Below are 16,756 nucleotides of genomic sequence, written 5' to 3' on the forward strand. Positions count from 1 at the left end.
AGATTTTTTATGGCTTACTAGTTTTATGCCAATCCAATTTTCCTTTCATGTACTGTTTTAGTTCTCATGTTAATTTGAGAGTAAAGGTTTCCTAGAAGCTTAAACATAATGGTGCAGCAGGTTGAGTTAATAATTTTTTTAATAGTATGATGTGATTATAATATAATATATGTTTAAAATTTTTCTTAGTCATTGACAATTCGCACACATTGTTAATGTAGCTGCTCGAACTTGGAAACTCTAGGTAGATTAACATTCCTCTTTATCATGTTATTTTTATATGGATAGGTGGGCCAACGAATCAGATATATTAGATATTGAGTAATTTTAAACACCCTTAGTCAAAATGGATCAATTAAAAAGTCATTAAAATGATCTTCTTCTTACGGGCAAGTACAAAACGTTATATGTTCAAAGAAAACTCTCAACCTTTCGACATTGAACGCTCACATCTCTGACATCTGTGGTGCTCGAACCCAAATCCTAAGGAATAACAATAATTCTTTTACCACTGAAACCATTTGATTCGTTTTATTAAAATTGACTTAATTGTATTTTTTTGCTACTATCATGGGCACAATTGGGTGGGCTATAATTCATATTTCTCTTAAGGGCTTATTTTCAAATAAAAAAGGAATTGTTGAAATTGTAGAACTCTTTTCGATCGAAAGTGTATTATTGCAATATTTAATCGTTCATGTGAAGTTTTAATATAGAGAGAGAATAGGGCATGCTGATATTGGGAGGTTAATTTGTCACAATTATTTACTTCATATAAAAAGTATAAATACCATGTCTTATAGCGTTATTATGTTCTTGAATAAATAAAAAGTTTAAATAATCACGTCTTACATCTAAGTGCTTTTAAGAACTATTTTGTATACAATTAAAAACTCAAATGATGAACAAATATTTGATGAACCAAAATAAAACATTTTTTACCTAAAGGAGCAGGCCATGGAGCGCTTGTTGCAGCAAGCTGAAGGAGCAGCAGCCATGATTTTGTACGTACATCAAGGACCCATCTCTTAGAGTAGCGTTTGTCAGCAGCCCCAAAGCTAAAAGGGTTGCTTCCACTTGCAACGTCCCATTTTCCCAAGTGTTAAATGTTGCTTAATTATTGTATATGCAATCTACCGACAGCAAATAGGGGATTGATTTAATAGATAATTTATTACTTTTTAATTATACGTGAATTTCTAAAATTTGGGGCATGGGCAGATGCCCTTCCTGCCCAAACTCAGCTACGGGGCTGGTGATAAGGTTATAGAGACGAGTGAAACCAAGCAAGCAAGAGGTAGTTGGTACAAGTCCATTGGAACAGAGTGTGCCACTTGATAGAATTACTTGTAATTCCCCAATAGAAGTTCTCTCATGTGGTGCTCCATATCCCACGGAACCTACTAAATTAGAGGATTTGAAGATTTAGTTACAAAAATCACTTGATCGATGATACATTCGACCGAGCATTTATCAATGACATCTCTCGTAATAAAATTTCAAAAGACTTCCAATTTAAACATTCATGCCACTCGTTATACAAGTGCACCCTTACCCCTAATGGATTAAGCATAATGCACAATCTTAATTCAAGTCGTTCAATGATTGATGAATGGGTTAATGTATATAAATATTTCCCATGTGTATTATCCTATTAATGTGAGATGATCTTTTTTTTATTTTTCTTACATAATTTACAAGTAATTTACTTAGAGCATCACCTTGAGCATATGAGATACCGCTTTAAATATCTTATGGAATAAAATATGAATCAATAAACCCATCATTTGAATCTCCACCTTTACCCATAGAAAATTTGGCTCAAAGTTTATCATTTATAACATTTTCCCAATATTCAAAGATCGACTTAAGATATGAATATTATCATTTGAAAGTTAAAGATTTTGATGTTTCAAAGGCTACTTTTCAAACATGATATGAATATTATGAATTTCTGGTGATAACATTCGATTTAACTAATGCTCTCAGAGCTTTCATGGATTTGATAAATTTAAACTTTTATCCATACTTGAATTAATTCGTAATTGTCTTCATCGATGACATTTTTATATACTCCAAAAATAAGGATGATCATGATAAATGTCTACGAACTATTATGTAAACCCTCAAAGACAAACAAACTTAATAGATATAAGTTTTGATTATCTGATATAACTTTTTAGATTGTATTGTCTCTATTGAGATAATTTTGATCTATTTAAAAAAGATTTAAACCATAACTGAATGGAAATTACCCGAAAAATTGTATAAGTTAGACATTTCTTTGGTTTAGATAGATATTATGGAAATTTTGTCAAAAACTTTTTTGATAATCATTGCGTCTATGACTAAGTTGTTGCAAAGAAAGGTATGTCATTTGCTTAGAGTGAGGAAAAATCAATGGAGTTTTAATCCAAGAAGGATTTTACAGTATTTAGTGATATTTCCCACCAATGTTTGAAATACATAAAGGCAAGGTGATAACGTATGTTTTCTAACAATTGAAACTTGTAGAGAACTGGTTTCGATGTTTTTTCTTTCCTTTCAACATTTAATTTGTCATGAGTAGTGCAACAATCATAGGTTGTAACATTTTGGAATAGAAAATTGGCCTAAAACAAATTGTCAATTCTTTACTCGTTCCAAAAGAAGAAGAAAAAGATTTAAACAAGCATGATCTCTTAAACCTGAAAAATTCATGATTATAAGTAGCACAACTGCTCAGCATCATGATTAAAAGCTCCAAATAAGATATAAATATAATGAATTCATGTTTGCAAATATAAATAAAAGTTTGGTCCCCCGTCCACACTATTAATTATATGCAATAAAGATAACATTCTGACAAAAGTTTTCTTGTAATAAATTCAAATTTTAATTTTTTTTCCATGCTATATAATTATTAGAATTTAAAGTTTAGTATTTGAGAATTTTAAAATTTGAGTCACAATAATTATGATATTAGTTTTGTAGAGGTGACAAACGGTTGGATCACGTTTGGGTCGGATCATTTCGGATCGGCTCATTTCGGGTGTAAATTATATTCAGTTTAATTTTATTCGGGTTAGATCGGGTATGGTTAGAATTTAGTTCGAGTGTATGGTAAATTGGGTAGAGTCGGGTAGTGGGTCAAGTCAATTTTCGGGTCGTTGACTATCAAATCGGTTATTTTTCGGTTCGAATCAATATTAGATCGGTTATTTTTGGGTCGGATTAATACCGGATCAATTAGAATTCGAGTTGAGTCAATATCAGAACGGTTGGTTTTTGGATTGATTCAATATCATATCCATTTTTTATTTCTGATTTGGGTCAACCTTTAGATTATGTCAATTCGAATTGAATTGGTTGTGTCTAATCAAATATATGTATATATATATATATATATATATATATATATAATTAGTGATATGTTCTTGTAAAAATATGTTTTTTTAGTTAATTTGATCATTTGGGTTTAATCCGATTATAAGTCTAATAAAGTATATATAGATTTTCGGTTTGGATTAATTTTTGTTTTAGTTAAATTCAATTTTGGTTAAATTTAGTTAATATTTTTTCGGTTTAAGTTAATTTTGGTTCAAACTGTTTTCGATTCAGATCAAATTGGATATGGATTCATATTTGGTCAACTAAATTTTGGATCAAATATAGTTGAGGTCAACTATGATTCAAGTTTCAAATCAATCATTATGCTCGAGTTAATATCAAATATTGAATCAGGTGAATTGGTTTGAGTAATCGAATTTTGATCAAGTTTGCTTACCCTTGTAAAAAAGTTATACTCCCAACGAATTATATAAATGAAAAAGCAATAAAATAAAATATTTGGATATGATTATTATTTATAAAACTCTTCTACTTATAATAAATTATAAATTTAGTTTTTATATTTTAAATTTATTTTTTATTTTATATATTTTTAGAATTTTGATAGTTTCCGACGATGATTATATAATTTTTTACTAATCTATGTATTATACATAAATTAAATATTTTAATATTAGTGTTGAATTCAAAAATTTTAAATTTATATATCAATTAAAAGAATTTAAAATTCAGAAAATATAATCATTAAAATTACAAATTCTCATTATCTTAATGTATGATGGGGGTTAAAGTTATTAATTTCCTAATATCTTTGTCTTATGCTTGTCTTCATGATTTCTAGCACTTCTTAATGATCATTTACTCCACCTCCCATTCCCATAAACTCATGCTCTCCCTACATCCCATTAGAGTGCAAAATAATAATTTTACCTCTCAAACCTAATAAAACTAGTGAACTCGTTCAGTTGTTTTCAGGGTTAAAAAAGGTATTGTACATTTTTTAAAAAATGTTGTTCTTTCTTAAAATTTTAAATTTCTTAAAGTTTTGACATTTACTTTTGAGTTCAAACAATTATATATTAAACTATTAAATTAGAATTGATTATTCTGAATATTTAATAAATAAAATATAGTTTCAAAATTATATTTATGATCGCTAGAAAAATATCATAAGGTAAATGTTGAATTCTGTTAGAAAAAGAATATTTTATGAATCATGCATTTTCTTTAGAGAAAATGTTTTTACTGTTGTATTACAGTTTTTATAATAATTGAAAAGAAAGAAAACATTTTATTTCCTTTTTATTTATTTATTTATTTTGGTGTACTAAATCTAAAAGAAAGGCGCTTTATTCCATCTTGATGTGATTTACAGTTATTCCAAAACCGGTGGCACGCTCAATTTAGCATCATCGACGATACAAGCGCATGTTAGCATAGTGTATTCTCCATATCAAAACTAACATATTTCAATTCCATTTTACAGTATTCAATCCAATTTAGTTCAAAGAAAAAATAAAACAAAATTGAGGAAGAAAGCACCAGAAATTCAATTATAAAAAAGCTACATCTTTTTTGCACATATTTAATTTAATCCAAAATTATCAAAATATATGTAGTTTAATTTTACTCTGAAATAGTGACCAGCATCGGTCGCCAAGCTCTCCGTAATAACCTGTATCGGAACGATGCCGTTACAATTCTCAAGGAACCGGAGCCCCGACTTGAAAGCACATCACCGGAACCAACGGTAACCGGTAACAGATCTTCGGCTTCTTCTTCACATCTTTTACCGCTACTCTCTCTTTCTTCAAACGGCGGCGACGCCACGAAGAGTTCCTTTAATTTTCGCCTGCCTTTTTTCCCGTTGGATTTTGCATTGCTGTCGGACTTGGAGGTAGTTGGAGGCGTCGAAGGTGGAGGAGGAAGATCGAAGTTGCTTTCTTCTTGATCTCCGTGACTACGACGGCGACCCGTTGCGGAAGAGCGGTTGAGGAGCATGCGAAGGGTTTTGCGACGGCGGAGACGGACAACGGGGCTGGTTGTAGGACTACGACCTGGGCTGGAGGCGACGGCGCACTGAGTTGCCAAAAGCTTGAATCTGTGAATACTCGCCATTTTCAAGCTCGGTGGAATCAGAGACTGAAAAATAGAAAAATAAAAAGAGAGATCTAAAAACAGAGTGAAAGGAAACAGCTATGTATCCATAATTTATTTCTGAATTTATATTTTATTAAATGAAAGAGTATAAGTGGAAAAGGAGGTGCTTTTTGATTTGTTTGGAAATGTATAGTGGGATGGTGATTATCTCTATATGTTTGGGCCTTTTTGGTAAATTTGGAAGTCAATGGGGGGGGGGGGTTTGGAATTTTTAAGCTGTGGACGGGACTAAATCAGACAAAAATGTTGACACGGTTTCGAAGAAGGGTTGGATTAAACTAGAAAAAATACAAATCAAATGTCGGGTTCTTTTTCTCTTCACTTGTTAATCTTCCAACCCATTAAACGGTTCTAATAGTAGAAAGAAATATTTATTTAAAAAAATCTTAAATTTAAATAATTGTATTATTAATTATTAAAATATTTTAATTATATTTAAAATTTAAATATCTAACATAGTTATGAAAAATAGGAGATCGACCTGCTGCGCAAAGGATTCTTCTAGGCCATGCCGAAACACTCTTTTCTCGAATAATGGGTCTAACTCCAAGGCCTCAAATAAATGGTTACAAATTTTTTAAAGGCTTATTGCCTTAATTGGAGCCCATTGTGTAATAGATAATTGCCTAAATGGTTTTAGGATTGATCGAGAGTCCATGATAAAATTACATCAACATTATGGTGATCAACAAACCTTCCTTACTGTCATTCAACATCAAAGATGGTTTTGCACGCATAAATAAACCGATATTAGAAGTGATTTTTTGAAATTTTAAAAATAAACTAAAAGATAATAAATTTTATAGGATATGAAAACGTATTATCAATTGAAAATACATAAAAATTATCTAAATATATATTGCTTAAAATTTTTAAGGTCTTTATTCGTCCGTCCCCTCAATTAATCCCTACGCATAAGAAATAAGATCAACAAAAAAAAGTCTCCACGACATCTCGAAAATTAATTCGAAATTTTTGAAGATTAATAGAAAATGTTGCATATGCATTAACAAACTTTTAATGACTAATGAGAGCTATCGTAATGTACGTGATTTTAATTATGATTGCGAGAAATAAAAGTATGCTTTAGAGATTTTATGCTTTTAATATAATTATCGGTTCATTAAGTAAGATATATAAAAGATTTAAGAAATGAACTTAGGGTTCTTCTTATGGTAAAGTATATATAAAATTTTAAAAATATTTTTAAATACTTGATAATCAAACTAGTAATTTCATTGTCGATTTTGGATTACAATAATATTAAATTATTAATACTTAATAGTCAAGTAATTAAAAATAATTAAAATATTTATTGAATATGGATTAGCTAGGTACGTGTCTCCAAACCCTTTGACACATTCCTTTACATCCACGTCACAAATCTTGTAATAAACACAGCCATTAACCGATCACGAAGTTACCGACCGTTTTGTCCGTTAATTATTTAAGCAGCCACCTTTTCCTCTCGTTGACGTACGATTGAAGGGAAACATGCATGTTTCATGCATGCTTAGCCATTCCCACACCGATGGCTTAAAGGTTTGTGTCAAAACTTAAACAACCTCTAAGTCACGTTCCTTGTTTCTCTTATTGTACATTGAAATCTCCAATTGCTGCTTTTATAGCTGCCCACCTCGTGTAATCCGTGGATTTTTTTTTTTTATTAATATGAGATAATTATACGATAGTATTTATTAAAAAAATAATTATTTAATGATGAATGCTCAAATACCCTTAAGATAATGTGCACAAATTTAAAATCTCTTTAAATAATAATTATCTCTTTAAAATAATTTAATTCGTGTGAATCCAACGGTAACCAAAATTTATATTCGTCTATTTGTGTTATCTTAATGTTATTCTCATAAGAAATAACTTATATTAGAACTTTAGACACCAATAAAATAATGACAGCTAATCAAAATTTTAAAGATAAAAATATTACTACACTCCCATCTATATGTAATTCACTTTCTAACTTAACTTCAACCAATCAAATTACTCTAAACTAAACTAACTGAAGTTGATAATAAATTTACCCTTTCAGACGGTTGTTTTAAATTATTTATTGTCGTGGTTATCATTATTTTATTAAGACTTAAATTATTTAACTTTCAGACTGAAGGGTATATCAAGTAAATAGAGAAGTTTTCAACCAACATGACTCAATTTGGGAAGCATACCTCTTCCACTATGATTTACTCTGATCTTAGAAATATATATCACTTTCACTAATAAATTGTATCTATTTTTAATTATTAATTAATATAAAAATATATATATTCTTAAAAAAAACAAAAAAAAACTTATCATACCCCTCAATTAAAAGAAATTATATTTATGAAAAATAAAAATAAAAATTTAGTCACTGCTATTATAAAATTTAGCGCCTAAATTATCAATTTTGGTTCATTTTAGTATCTAAACTTTCAATTTTTTCAAAATCATACCTAAACTTAGTTTTTGTTTCATTTTAGTACCCATTAAAAACTTAACGTTAAATTTTAAAAAAATATTGAAAGTTTAAGTACTAAAACAAACAAAAACTAATAGTTTAGGTAGTAAAAGTGTGAAGTTTTTAACGATGAGAAACTAAAATGAAACAAAAATTCAACATTAGACATATTTTGAAACAATTGAAAATGTAGGTACTAAAACAGACAAAAATTAATAGTATAGTTACTAAATGTGTAGTTTACCCTAAATTGTTGTACATAGTTTGTTTCGGACCTTATCGGTTGGAAAAAGAAAAAGAAAGAACCAAAAGTTTGGTAGACATTACACGAATTTGGGGGCTCATTCGTTTGGCGGTGATCAATTAAAAGCATACTTAAAATTGAGGTTGCTGGTGGATAATAATTAAAAATATATTCGGATAATCATACATGTTTTGGAGTTTGCTGGTGGATAATAATTAAAAATCCAAAATGAAATGATATCAAAGACGTATGTTTTTTAATCCAAATAAACAAATACTGATATGATAAATGATGTCAAAGCTGACATGGAAAAGCCTAAAAACTTGGGGGGATTGGACTTGGACGTGGAGAAGGCCGTGGCTGCCTGCTAATCTTGTTGGTTATCCCATTAACTTAAATACTTGATATATGGATATATTATATAGTGAATATTAAATTTGTGGATCACGCCAACAAATGGTTGGAAATGGTCACTTAAATATGAGTAAGTTTTTTCTTTTCTTTTAGCGTTGAAGTTTAAAAAGTAATGAAACAGTCACTCATGTTATCGTTTTATAATAAACCGGTTACTTAGTCGTTACCGTAGTCATAGAAGTCTGATGCGATATATTTCATCGGCTGGGTTGGCATTGTTTGGTCACATTGGAGTAACTCCTATTGCTAAAGCGGATAGGGGTGCTTATCAACCGAGACGATCGTGAGTTGGGCAGTGCACAACTCGTGCTCGTTAAAAAAAATTGTTGCTCGACTTGACTTATTATTTATTAAGCTCGTTAATTTTTTTTGGATAAATCGAATTTTATTATCCAAAATAGCAGAGTTCTGCTACAAAATACAATCAACCAATCTGAACAAAAGAAATATAAACAACCTACTTACAAAAGACAAAAATTGGTTATGATATACCCCATGCAATACAAAGGTTATAATTAGTTCTATCAGCTCTATTAATATTTTTACCCTTTAGTTGAATTCGCACAACTTCAATAGTAACCTTAAGCAAGTCCTCGGTTGATCTATGTCGACCTTTGAAAATTCTATAATTCCTTTCCTCCCACAATAAGTAGATATAGACAGTCTAAGAGATCTTCAAGATTGTGGTGAGCAAGGATTTTCCTTTCCATGTTGATGAAGCCCGAGTAACCATTTCTTCCCATGTTTAGGTTGTATTCTTCAAGCCATTTAGCAACAAAATGGAGTTCCATAAGCGAACAACAAGAGTACATTAACAGAAAAGATGGTTTCTTGTCTCCTGATCATTGTTGCAGTTTACACAGGTCCCTTCGGTGTTAATTCCCATTTTGAGTAACAGATCTCTTGCTGGTAATTTGTTCAACAAAGTCATCCAAGCAATCAAACTGAATTTTGAAATGTGCAATAGAAACTAGATAAGATTGTTTCAGGGTACTTTCTCCCTTTTGATTCGAATTGAATCCCAAATGTCTCTTAGTTTAAGAGAACCAGAAGCAGAGAAGATGGAGAGTGCAATAGAACGCATTTTTAACATTCTATTAACAGTCCAGCTCACGTTAGAACCTGCAACATAATTCCAAAACTCATGTTCTTTGAAAACATAAAATTTTAACCATGCAACCCAAAGCAAACCATCACCCGCTAAGATTTTCCTAATGAGTTCAATAGTATACGCTTTGTTCTAGGTTTTAGTGTTCTTAAGACCAAGACCACCTTCGACTTTTGGGAAACAGATAAAATCCCAGCTTACTCGAGCACCTGCAGCAACCTTGCCTTCACCTTTCCAGAAAAATCTGGAACAAAGCTGGTCCATTTTAGCAAGAATCGAATGGGGCAAGATAAGCTGTCTACACCAATAATTCGAGACACTGAAAAGGACATAACGGATGAGTTCAAGTCTGCCAACGTAGCTCAGATTCCTAGCAGACCAAAGGTGAAGCCTCTGTTTAATTTTATCAATAAGAACTGCACAGTCCTTCTCAGTAAGTTTACGAGTAACAAGAGGGATACCTAAGTATCTCACAGGCAAACTATCTTTTTTGAAACCAGTAATTTGTTGAAAAAAGTCCACATATCTTGAAGAACAACCAGCAGAAAAGATCTCACATTTGGAGGAATTAAGATGAAGTCGAGAGATTTCATAATAGTGGTCTAGAACACTTAAGACGCCCATAATAGAGTCAGCATTACCCTTACAGAATATCATTTAATCATCAGCGAAAGATAGATGGGTAAGGTCAATCCTTTTGCACTTTAGGTGATAACCAAACACTCCTTTAGCAGCAGCCAAATTAAGCATCTTAGATAAAACATGCATAGCAAGAACAAAAAGAGTAGGAGAGAGTGGATCACTCTGCCTTAAGCCTCTAGCTCCCTTGAAATAACCAATAAGAGAGCCATTGAAAGAGATGGAATACCTAGCTTGAGTATAACATGTCTTAATCCAAGCTATAAATCTTGGAGGAAGATAAAGGGCTTTGAGAATAGATGAAATGAAATCCCAATAAGAGAGCCCCGTTAAAATTTTGCTCGACTCGTGCTTGTTAAAAAATTTGTTGCTTGACCCGTTGCTCCTTAAGCTCAAAACTCAATGCTCGTTAAGCTCATCAAAATTTTTACCTTATTTTCTTAACTATAGGTAAAATTTACTAATACTATATAGAGCTTAATATAAATATAAATTGATAAATTTAACCAAAAAATTATCAAAAAGTATATGAAACAATTTCAAAGTCTAAACTCCAAAGTAACAATCCATAAATACATTAAAATAATAAATAAGGTTTGAGTTTTTGGTGTGATAAAATAATAATTAATAATTTAGTATTTTTTACTTTTATTAGAAAATTAATAGATTAACAGTTTTATTTTTTTATTATTTATTAGTAAATTAATAATTTTTTGATAAAATAATTATTTAAGATAACTAATAAAAATTTTATAAAAAAAATTAATGAGCTACTCATGAACTTATTGAGTTGAGTTGGACTTTGCTCAACTCAACTCGTTAAAGTCTCGAGTCGAGTTTTTACTGAGTTTTAATCAAGTCGAACTCAAGTTGTTCATGAGTTGCTCAACTCATTAAGCACCACTTGAAGCGGAGGCAACTCGACCCACCAAAGGATTTAGGAAGTCGTAAGCTGAGATAGAGGCAAATCAATGTCCTTGTAGAGAGATTGTAGAATTTGCAGAGGTATCTCGACGCTTTTGGAAGAAATGCTACATGAAGTGAACGGAGACATCTTGACTTCACTTATCCGTAATAAAGGTATCTCAACTTTCTTAGTCAAAAGATAGATAATGGAAATTTTCTTTAATTAGAGTATTTATAACGGAAGCAATTTGATACTCTTGATCAAAGAGGAGGCATCTCAATGCTCTTGAAGAAATAATATAGAATGAGCGAAGCCATCTCGACGTTATGGCTACATAGTAGAGGAAATTAAACTTTTTAGAGAAATAGTGAAAAAAATATCCTGTAAGAATTTCAATTCTTACATGGAGGAATTAGAACTCCAATGCTTACGTGTATTAGAGATGTTAGAAAATATGTTAAGAGGAGGTTTGCTCCGTACATAAGTGAGAAGTCTCCTGGAGAGTCATTGAGGGAGTTGTTCTTGTCATTAAAGACCAAACGTCCATTACCAAGGTTACCTGTATGAGTAGTATAGCGATCTATTACGAGAGCTTTTCATGTCATTGTAGGCTAGACGTTGATACGAAGGTGCGATTCCTTACATGTCTTAGAAAAGTTCCCTCATTGTATCTCTCAGGAGCCTTTGTAATTCTATATATCTCTAGTGTTATAGTCACATCGTATAAACACATATGGTAGAAATATCCACTTCTAAAGAAGTGAATTTTGCATCGCCTTTTCAATACCAGGCTTTTGATAACTCGTCGAATAGGTCTGCCTATGCCTCCGAGCGGACTTCATTCTAGTAACTGTCACCTTCCACAAATTGGTCTAGCATCCCATTTCTAATTGCCTCTTCCACCACGTCCTTGAGGTGTATACAACGCCGGATAACATGTTCCCTCTGCTTATGATGTTTACAGTAGTGGGTGGTGTCCACTCGGGGGGTCACACCTCATAGGGGGAGGAGACTTGAGAACACCAAATTCCCCAAGTTGACATATGATCTCAGTCAATGATGTGTTGATGATGGCGTGTATTCCCCTAGCGCACTCTAGCTAACTAAACAACGAAATGTAATTTTTTTTTCTTAAACAAAGTTATGCTATAGCAGGACTGAACACATTACCTTGGAAAAATTAACTGTCTGCATGTCAGTGTAGTGTGTAGTTGAACTCCTTAGAAATAAAACTAGACATCTTATAATGATTACTCAATTCTATCTATTAATTAACACCTAAAAGTTTTATTTCTTCATCAATTATCATCAGTATTTTGCTTAAGCAACCAATTTCCAAAAGAAGAGTAGAATTCAAATTCATTATAATTGTCATAGCAGTGTTTCTAGTGTAACTAAAATGCAATGTAACAGTTTAATACATCCCAAACTTGAAGAATGCATTATCCCCAATGCGTGATCATACAGAATTACTAAGGAAGGATAAAATGACATGATGCTACATGAGATTAAATTAAATGTAATGTTGATAAAGAGCATATAAGGATAGTCGTTGAAGGTGATCAAGAAAGGAAACGATTGTAATTAAGGGAAATGGTAGACTTTGTGGAATTAAGAGTGATTCTCATTTTGCAATTCTTCAAGATATGAAGAATGCCAATGCAAGGATTTTGGAATCTTCCATACAAGAGATGTCTTCAGTTGTGGTAAAGATCATTTCATCCCAGGTTTATGGTAATAATGGTTAATCCAGGACCAGGATGGAGCTGGCAAGTGGTTCAAATAGTGAAGGAAAGAATAAGGTTATTTATAAAGAACATAATATAGGTGCCCATGCATGTCAACGTAGAAATAAAGAAGAATGGGACGAGTTATGAAGTAGTTACCTACGTAGAATGGGACGAGTAGGCTGGTTATCCTACCTTTTGTAGGGAATCGAAATACAGTTGTTGCACCAAAGTCCACGGGGGATCATAACAATATCTTACATGCTACGGAAGGTGAGAAGCAAATGAACTTTGTAAGGTGATAAGAGCACAAGGCATTTTTCATGCATGCATAATGAGTGGAAGCCGGAGTAAGTCGATTTTGGCCTTAAATGGTGATTGGTGTACTGATCAATACAATTTGAAACAACATGCCATTGCAAGGTATTTGCATGCCTTGCAAAAAGTGAGGATCAATCGAAGGTTCAAAATATTCTTTAGCTGGTGGACTTGGAATGAAGTGTATTGGCTTGACAGAATGAGACTTTCCTTATGAAAATTGTGCCCTTCATATTTTTCTTTCAACAATATCATCGATATTTGGGCATAGGTTTTGCAGTCCAAATGTGGGGCTGCAGTAGAGGATATCACCAAAGGACTCTAACTGGATTAGTTGAAAAGGAAAAACCATGCGATAATTATTGATCAAATGCGTAAATAAAAATAAGTAATAATAATGGTTAAAAATCAAGATCCAGACTGGGATCGTACACCTACAATTGCTATAAAACATGTATCAAAACATCTCCTTTATTCATGGCTTTGGTAAAGCTGACAGCTGATTGAGGGCCTAAAGGCTAAAGCCATCGAGGATCCCACTATGCACCAATGATTAATTTAACTTCAATCTGGATTGAATAAAACAATAAATAAGAAATTGTGTTTATCTAAATTAATTATCAATACATATAAACATTAATATAAAAAATTGTTTATACTTTTAATTTTTAACCAATAAAATAAGCTGATAGATTAACCCATATCAAACTCAAATATAAATATTTTTGAAACAAATATATATCAACATTATCTATGAATCCCAATATACCATTAACCTTAGGCCCAGCATTTCTTTCCTTATTCCACATCTAATCAAGCAGAAGAAAAGGACCCATTATTATTATATTTTAAATAAATGAGATGATTACAATATATTATATATAAATCTTTTAATCATTATTATTAGATAATTAAAAAATTAAAATAAATTGTCATTAACTAATATCTCAATGTCTTAATTTTAACTCATATATATTCTGTACTACCAATAAGTGTTGAGTATACTCCCATAAAGAATTTTAGGTTCGAACATTACAGACGATATTATTCAAAGGAATAATCATAAACTCTCAACATAGATAGTATATATATGTGTGTGAAAAATTATTTCATGTATTGATGGTGGAAAAATATCTCACAAGCGAATTTTTTTTAATAGTTTGGGTAATTACGATGTAATATTTATTTATAGAATTTCTTAGTCTATTGACAATGCACATGAAGACGCAATTGTTTAAACTCAAAACTTTTAAGGAGAATAATACTATCTATTATTACTGAGATAACTCAATGTATTCTAGAAACGATATTTTAATGCAATAATATGTCATCTTTAGTATTAAATGTTTGAAGATTTAAGGTGTAGTAGTTAGGATTTAAATTTAAAATTTTAAAATTACGAATTAGAATTTAAAATTATTCAAATAATATTTAAATAAAATATATTTATAAATTTTTTTTTACTGCAAATACATAAAAAAAACTCTATATATTAGGCATGCATTTTAAAGAGAGAAGTAATAGATGACGAGAGGAAGAAAAAATGATGACCGAAAGTATAATGAAGTGGAATTAGAGCAAGGGGATTCAGTAATGTAACGCCTTCAAATTGCCGATATTGTCAAGAACAGACGGAACAACAACAAAAATGATAAATAAAAATATAAAAATATATTCCATAAATAATATTTGCAAAAATAAAGAAAAAAATTATTATACCTTAGGATAATTTGATTGTCATTACTATTATAATATCGTGAAAGATCTTAAATTTAAATATATTATCAAAAATACATTTATGTATAAATGGCTTCAATTTAAAGATTAAAATATAAGTATCTATAGAATAAGTATCACATATCTATGGTATTGGTGTATATATATATATATATATATATATATATATATATATATACTGTAAAAATATAAATATGATACATAAAATATTATGAGGGATAAAATCGTAATTTTAAAGTCAAACTGGTTAGAGTGAGTAATTATTTATCATAATTGTCTCTCTCCACCATTATACATTTTATAAATAAATAAAAAAATTGCCCCTTTTAAATCGAATCAGTGTGAAATTCCTGAAATAGTTCCGGTATTATTACTGTTACTCTAATGCAAGATTGATTTTATTAAAAATATAAGCAATAAACAGTAGAAGGTTTATATTAAAAAGAGACAGGTAAAAACTTTTCTGAGGAAAGTATTTAATTTTTAATACTTTATAATTTTTTTTTAATTATAATAATTTATTTTTATAATTTTAAATTATTTTAATTATTTTATCATTTTATAATTATTTAAGTATATTTTAATTTTTAGTTTAATTTTAGATTATAATATTTGAATTAATCGATTGAGTTTAATTCAGTTAACATTGCCGCTGAAATAATATATAATAATACATGAGATTAAATATGCTAGTGCTTAATATCCTCTAATTTATAGGTAAAATAATATAGAAATTATATTAAATAATAATTAATTTTAATTATATGATATATTGAAAATCATTGTACACAATATATATATATATATATATATATATATATATATATATATATATATATCTAAAATTATACTTTTAATATTGTTTTGATATTAAATATTTTTTATGCAACCTATACCTATCTTAAATATTTAAAAATTTACTTTTAAAATTTCATTACTTAGGAAAACGGACTTAAAGAATATTTTTTTAAAACTCAGCCATTTGTTTTCTTTGATAATCGACTCTCTTCCTCTACCAAAAAAAACATAGGAGAGCTAAAAATTCACCAAAAATGGCAGGGACAAAGAACTCTCCACGGCCAACCCATCAGCCAAATCCGTATTTAGAGTCTGCCGGTCATGTACTTGACCCAATTTCTCTCATTCTCTCTCTGAATTCAACCCCCACTAACCCAATTCCTTTACGGCTTACAACAGACACCTATATATTGGAAAGAGGTCCCGGGTACAGGGCATATGCAGAGTTGAGAGAAACAAGGCTGAGAATGAAACATGGGAAGCAACGAGAAAGTGAAGAAATCGAATTTCAACAAACCCAGAAAAAGGAACTAGTGAAATCCAGTTCCAGTTTGGGGATTCCTAGGACATGTTCCTCTGTTTTGGGTCCACCAGTGCCTGAATTTTCAGCAACTTCGAGGAAAGAGAACCGGAAGCAGCCGGGAAAGAAATGGTCAAAGGGGAATGATGTTTCGTTGTGGAATTGGAAGGGGACCAAGTCAGGGGAGAAGAAGGGAAGGTTGATGATGATAACAAGGAAGAGTATTGAAGAATTGAAACGGGATTCATCATCTGCTGCTAATGCTATTAATGGTGAAAACAGGGGAGGTAAGAATACTGGTAACAGGTAGACTAGAGAGCATTGAAAACAAGCAAGACGTTGAATTTCAAAGTTGCTTTCGTCTTCATTTGGTTTCTTGATCGGATTTGTTTTAGA

The 16,756-nt window shown here is 30.8% G+C and overlaps 1 protein-coding gene across 1 annotated transcript; it reads left to right on the forward strand.

Moving 5' to 3' along the window:
* The first annotated feature begins 16,060 nt into the window (after positions 1–16,060).
* Positions 16,061–16,756, forward strand: LOC120119959. Its single transcript, XM_039139740.1, has one exon. It carries the CDS (start codon positions 16,095–16,097, stop codon positions 16,668–16,670), a length of 576 nt encoding a protein of 191 aa, XP_038995671.1. The 5' UTR covers positions 16,061–16,094; the 3' UTR covers positions 16,671–16,756.

The sequence above is a fragment of the Hibiscus syriacus genome, unplaced genomic scaffold, assembly GCF_006381635.1.
Source record: "Hibiscus syriacus cultivar Baekdansim isolate YM2019G1 unplaced genomic scaffold, ASM638163v2 tig00110332_pilon, whole genome shotgun sequence".
Lineage (NCBI taxonomy): Eukaryota > Viridiplantae > Streptophyta > Magnoliopsida > Malvales > Malvaceae > Hibiscus > Hibiscus syriacus.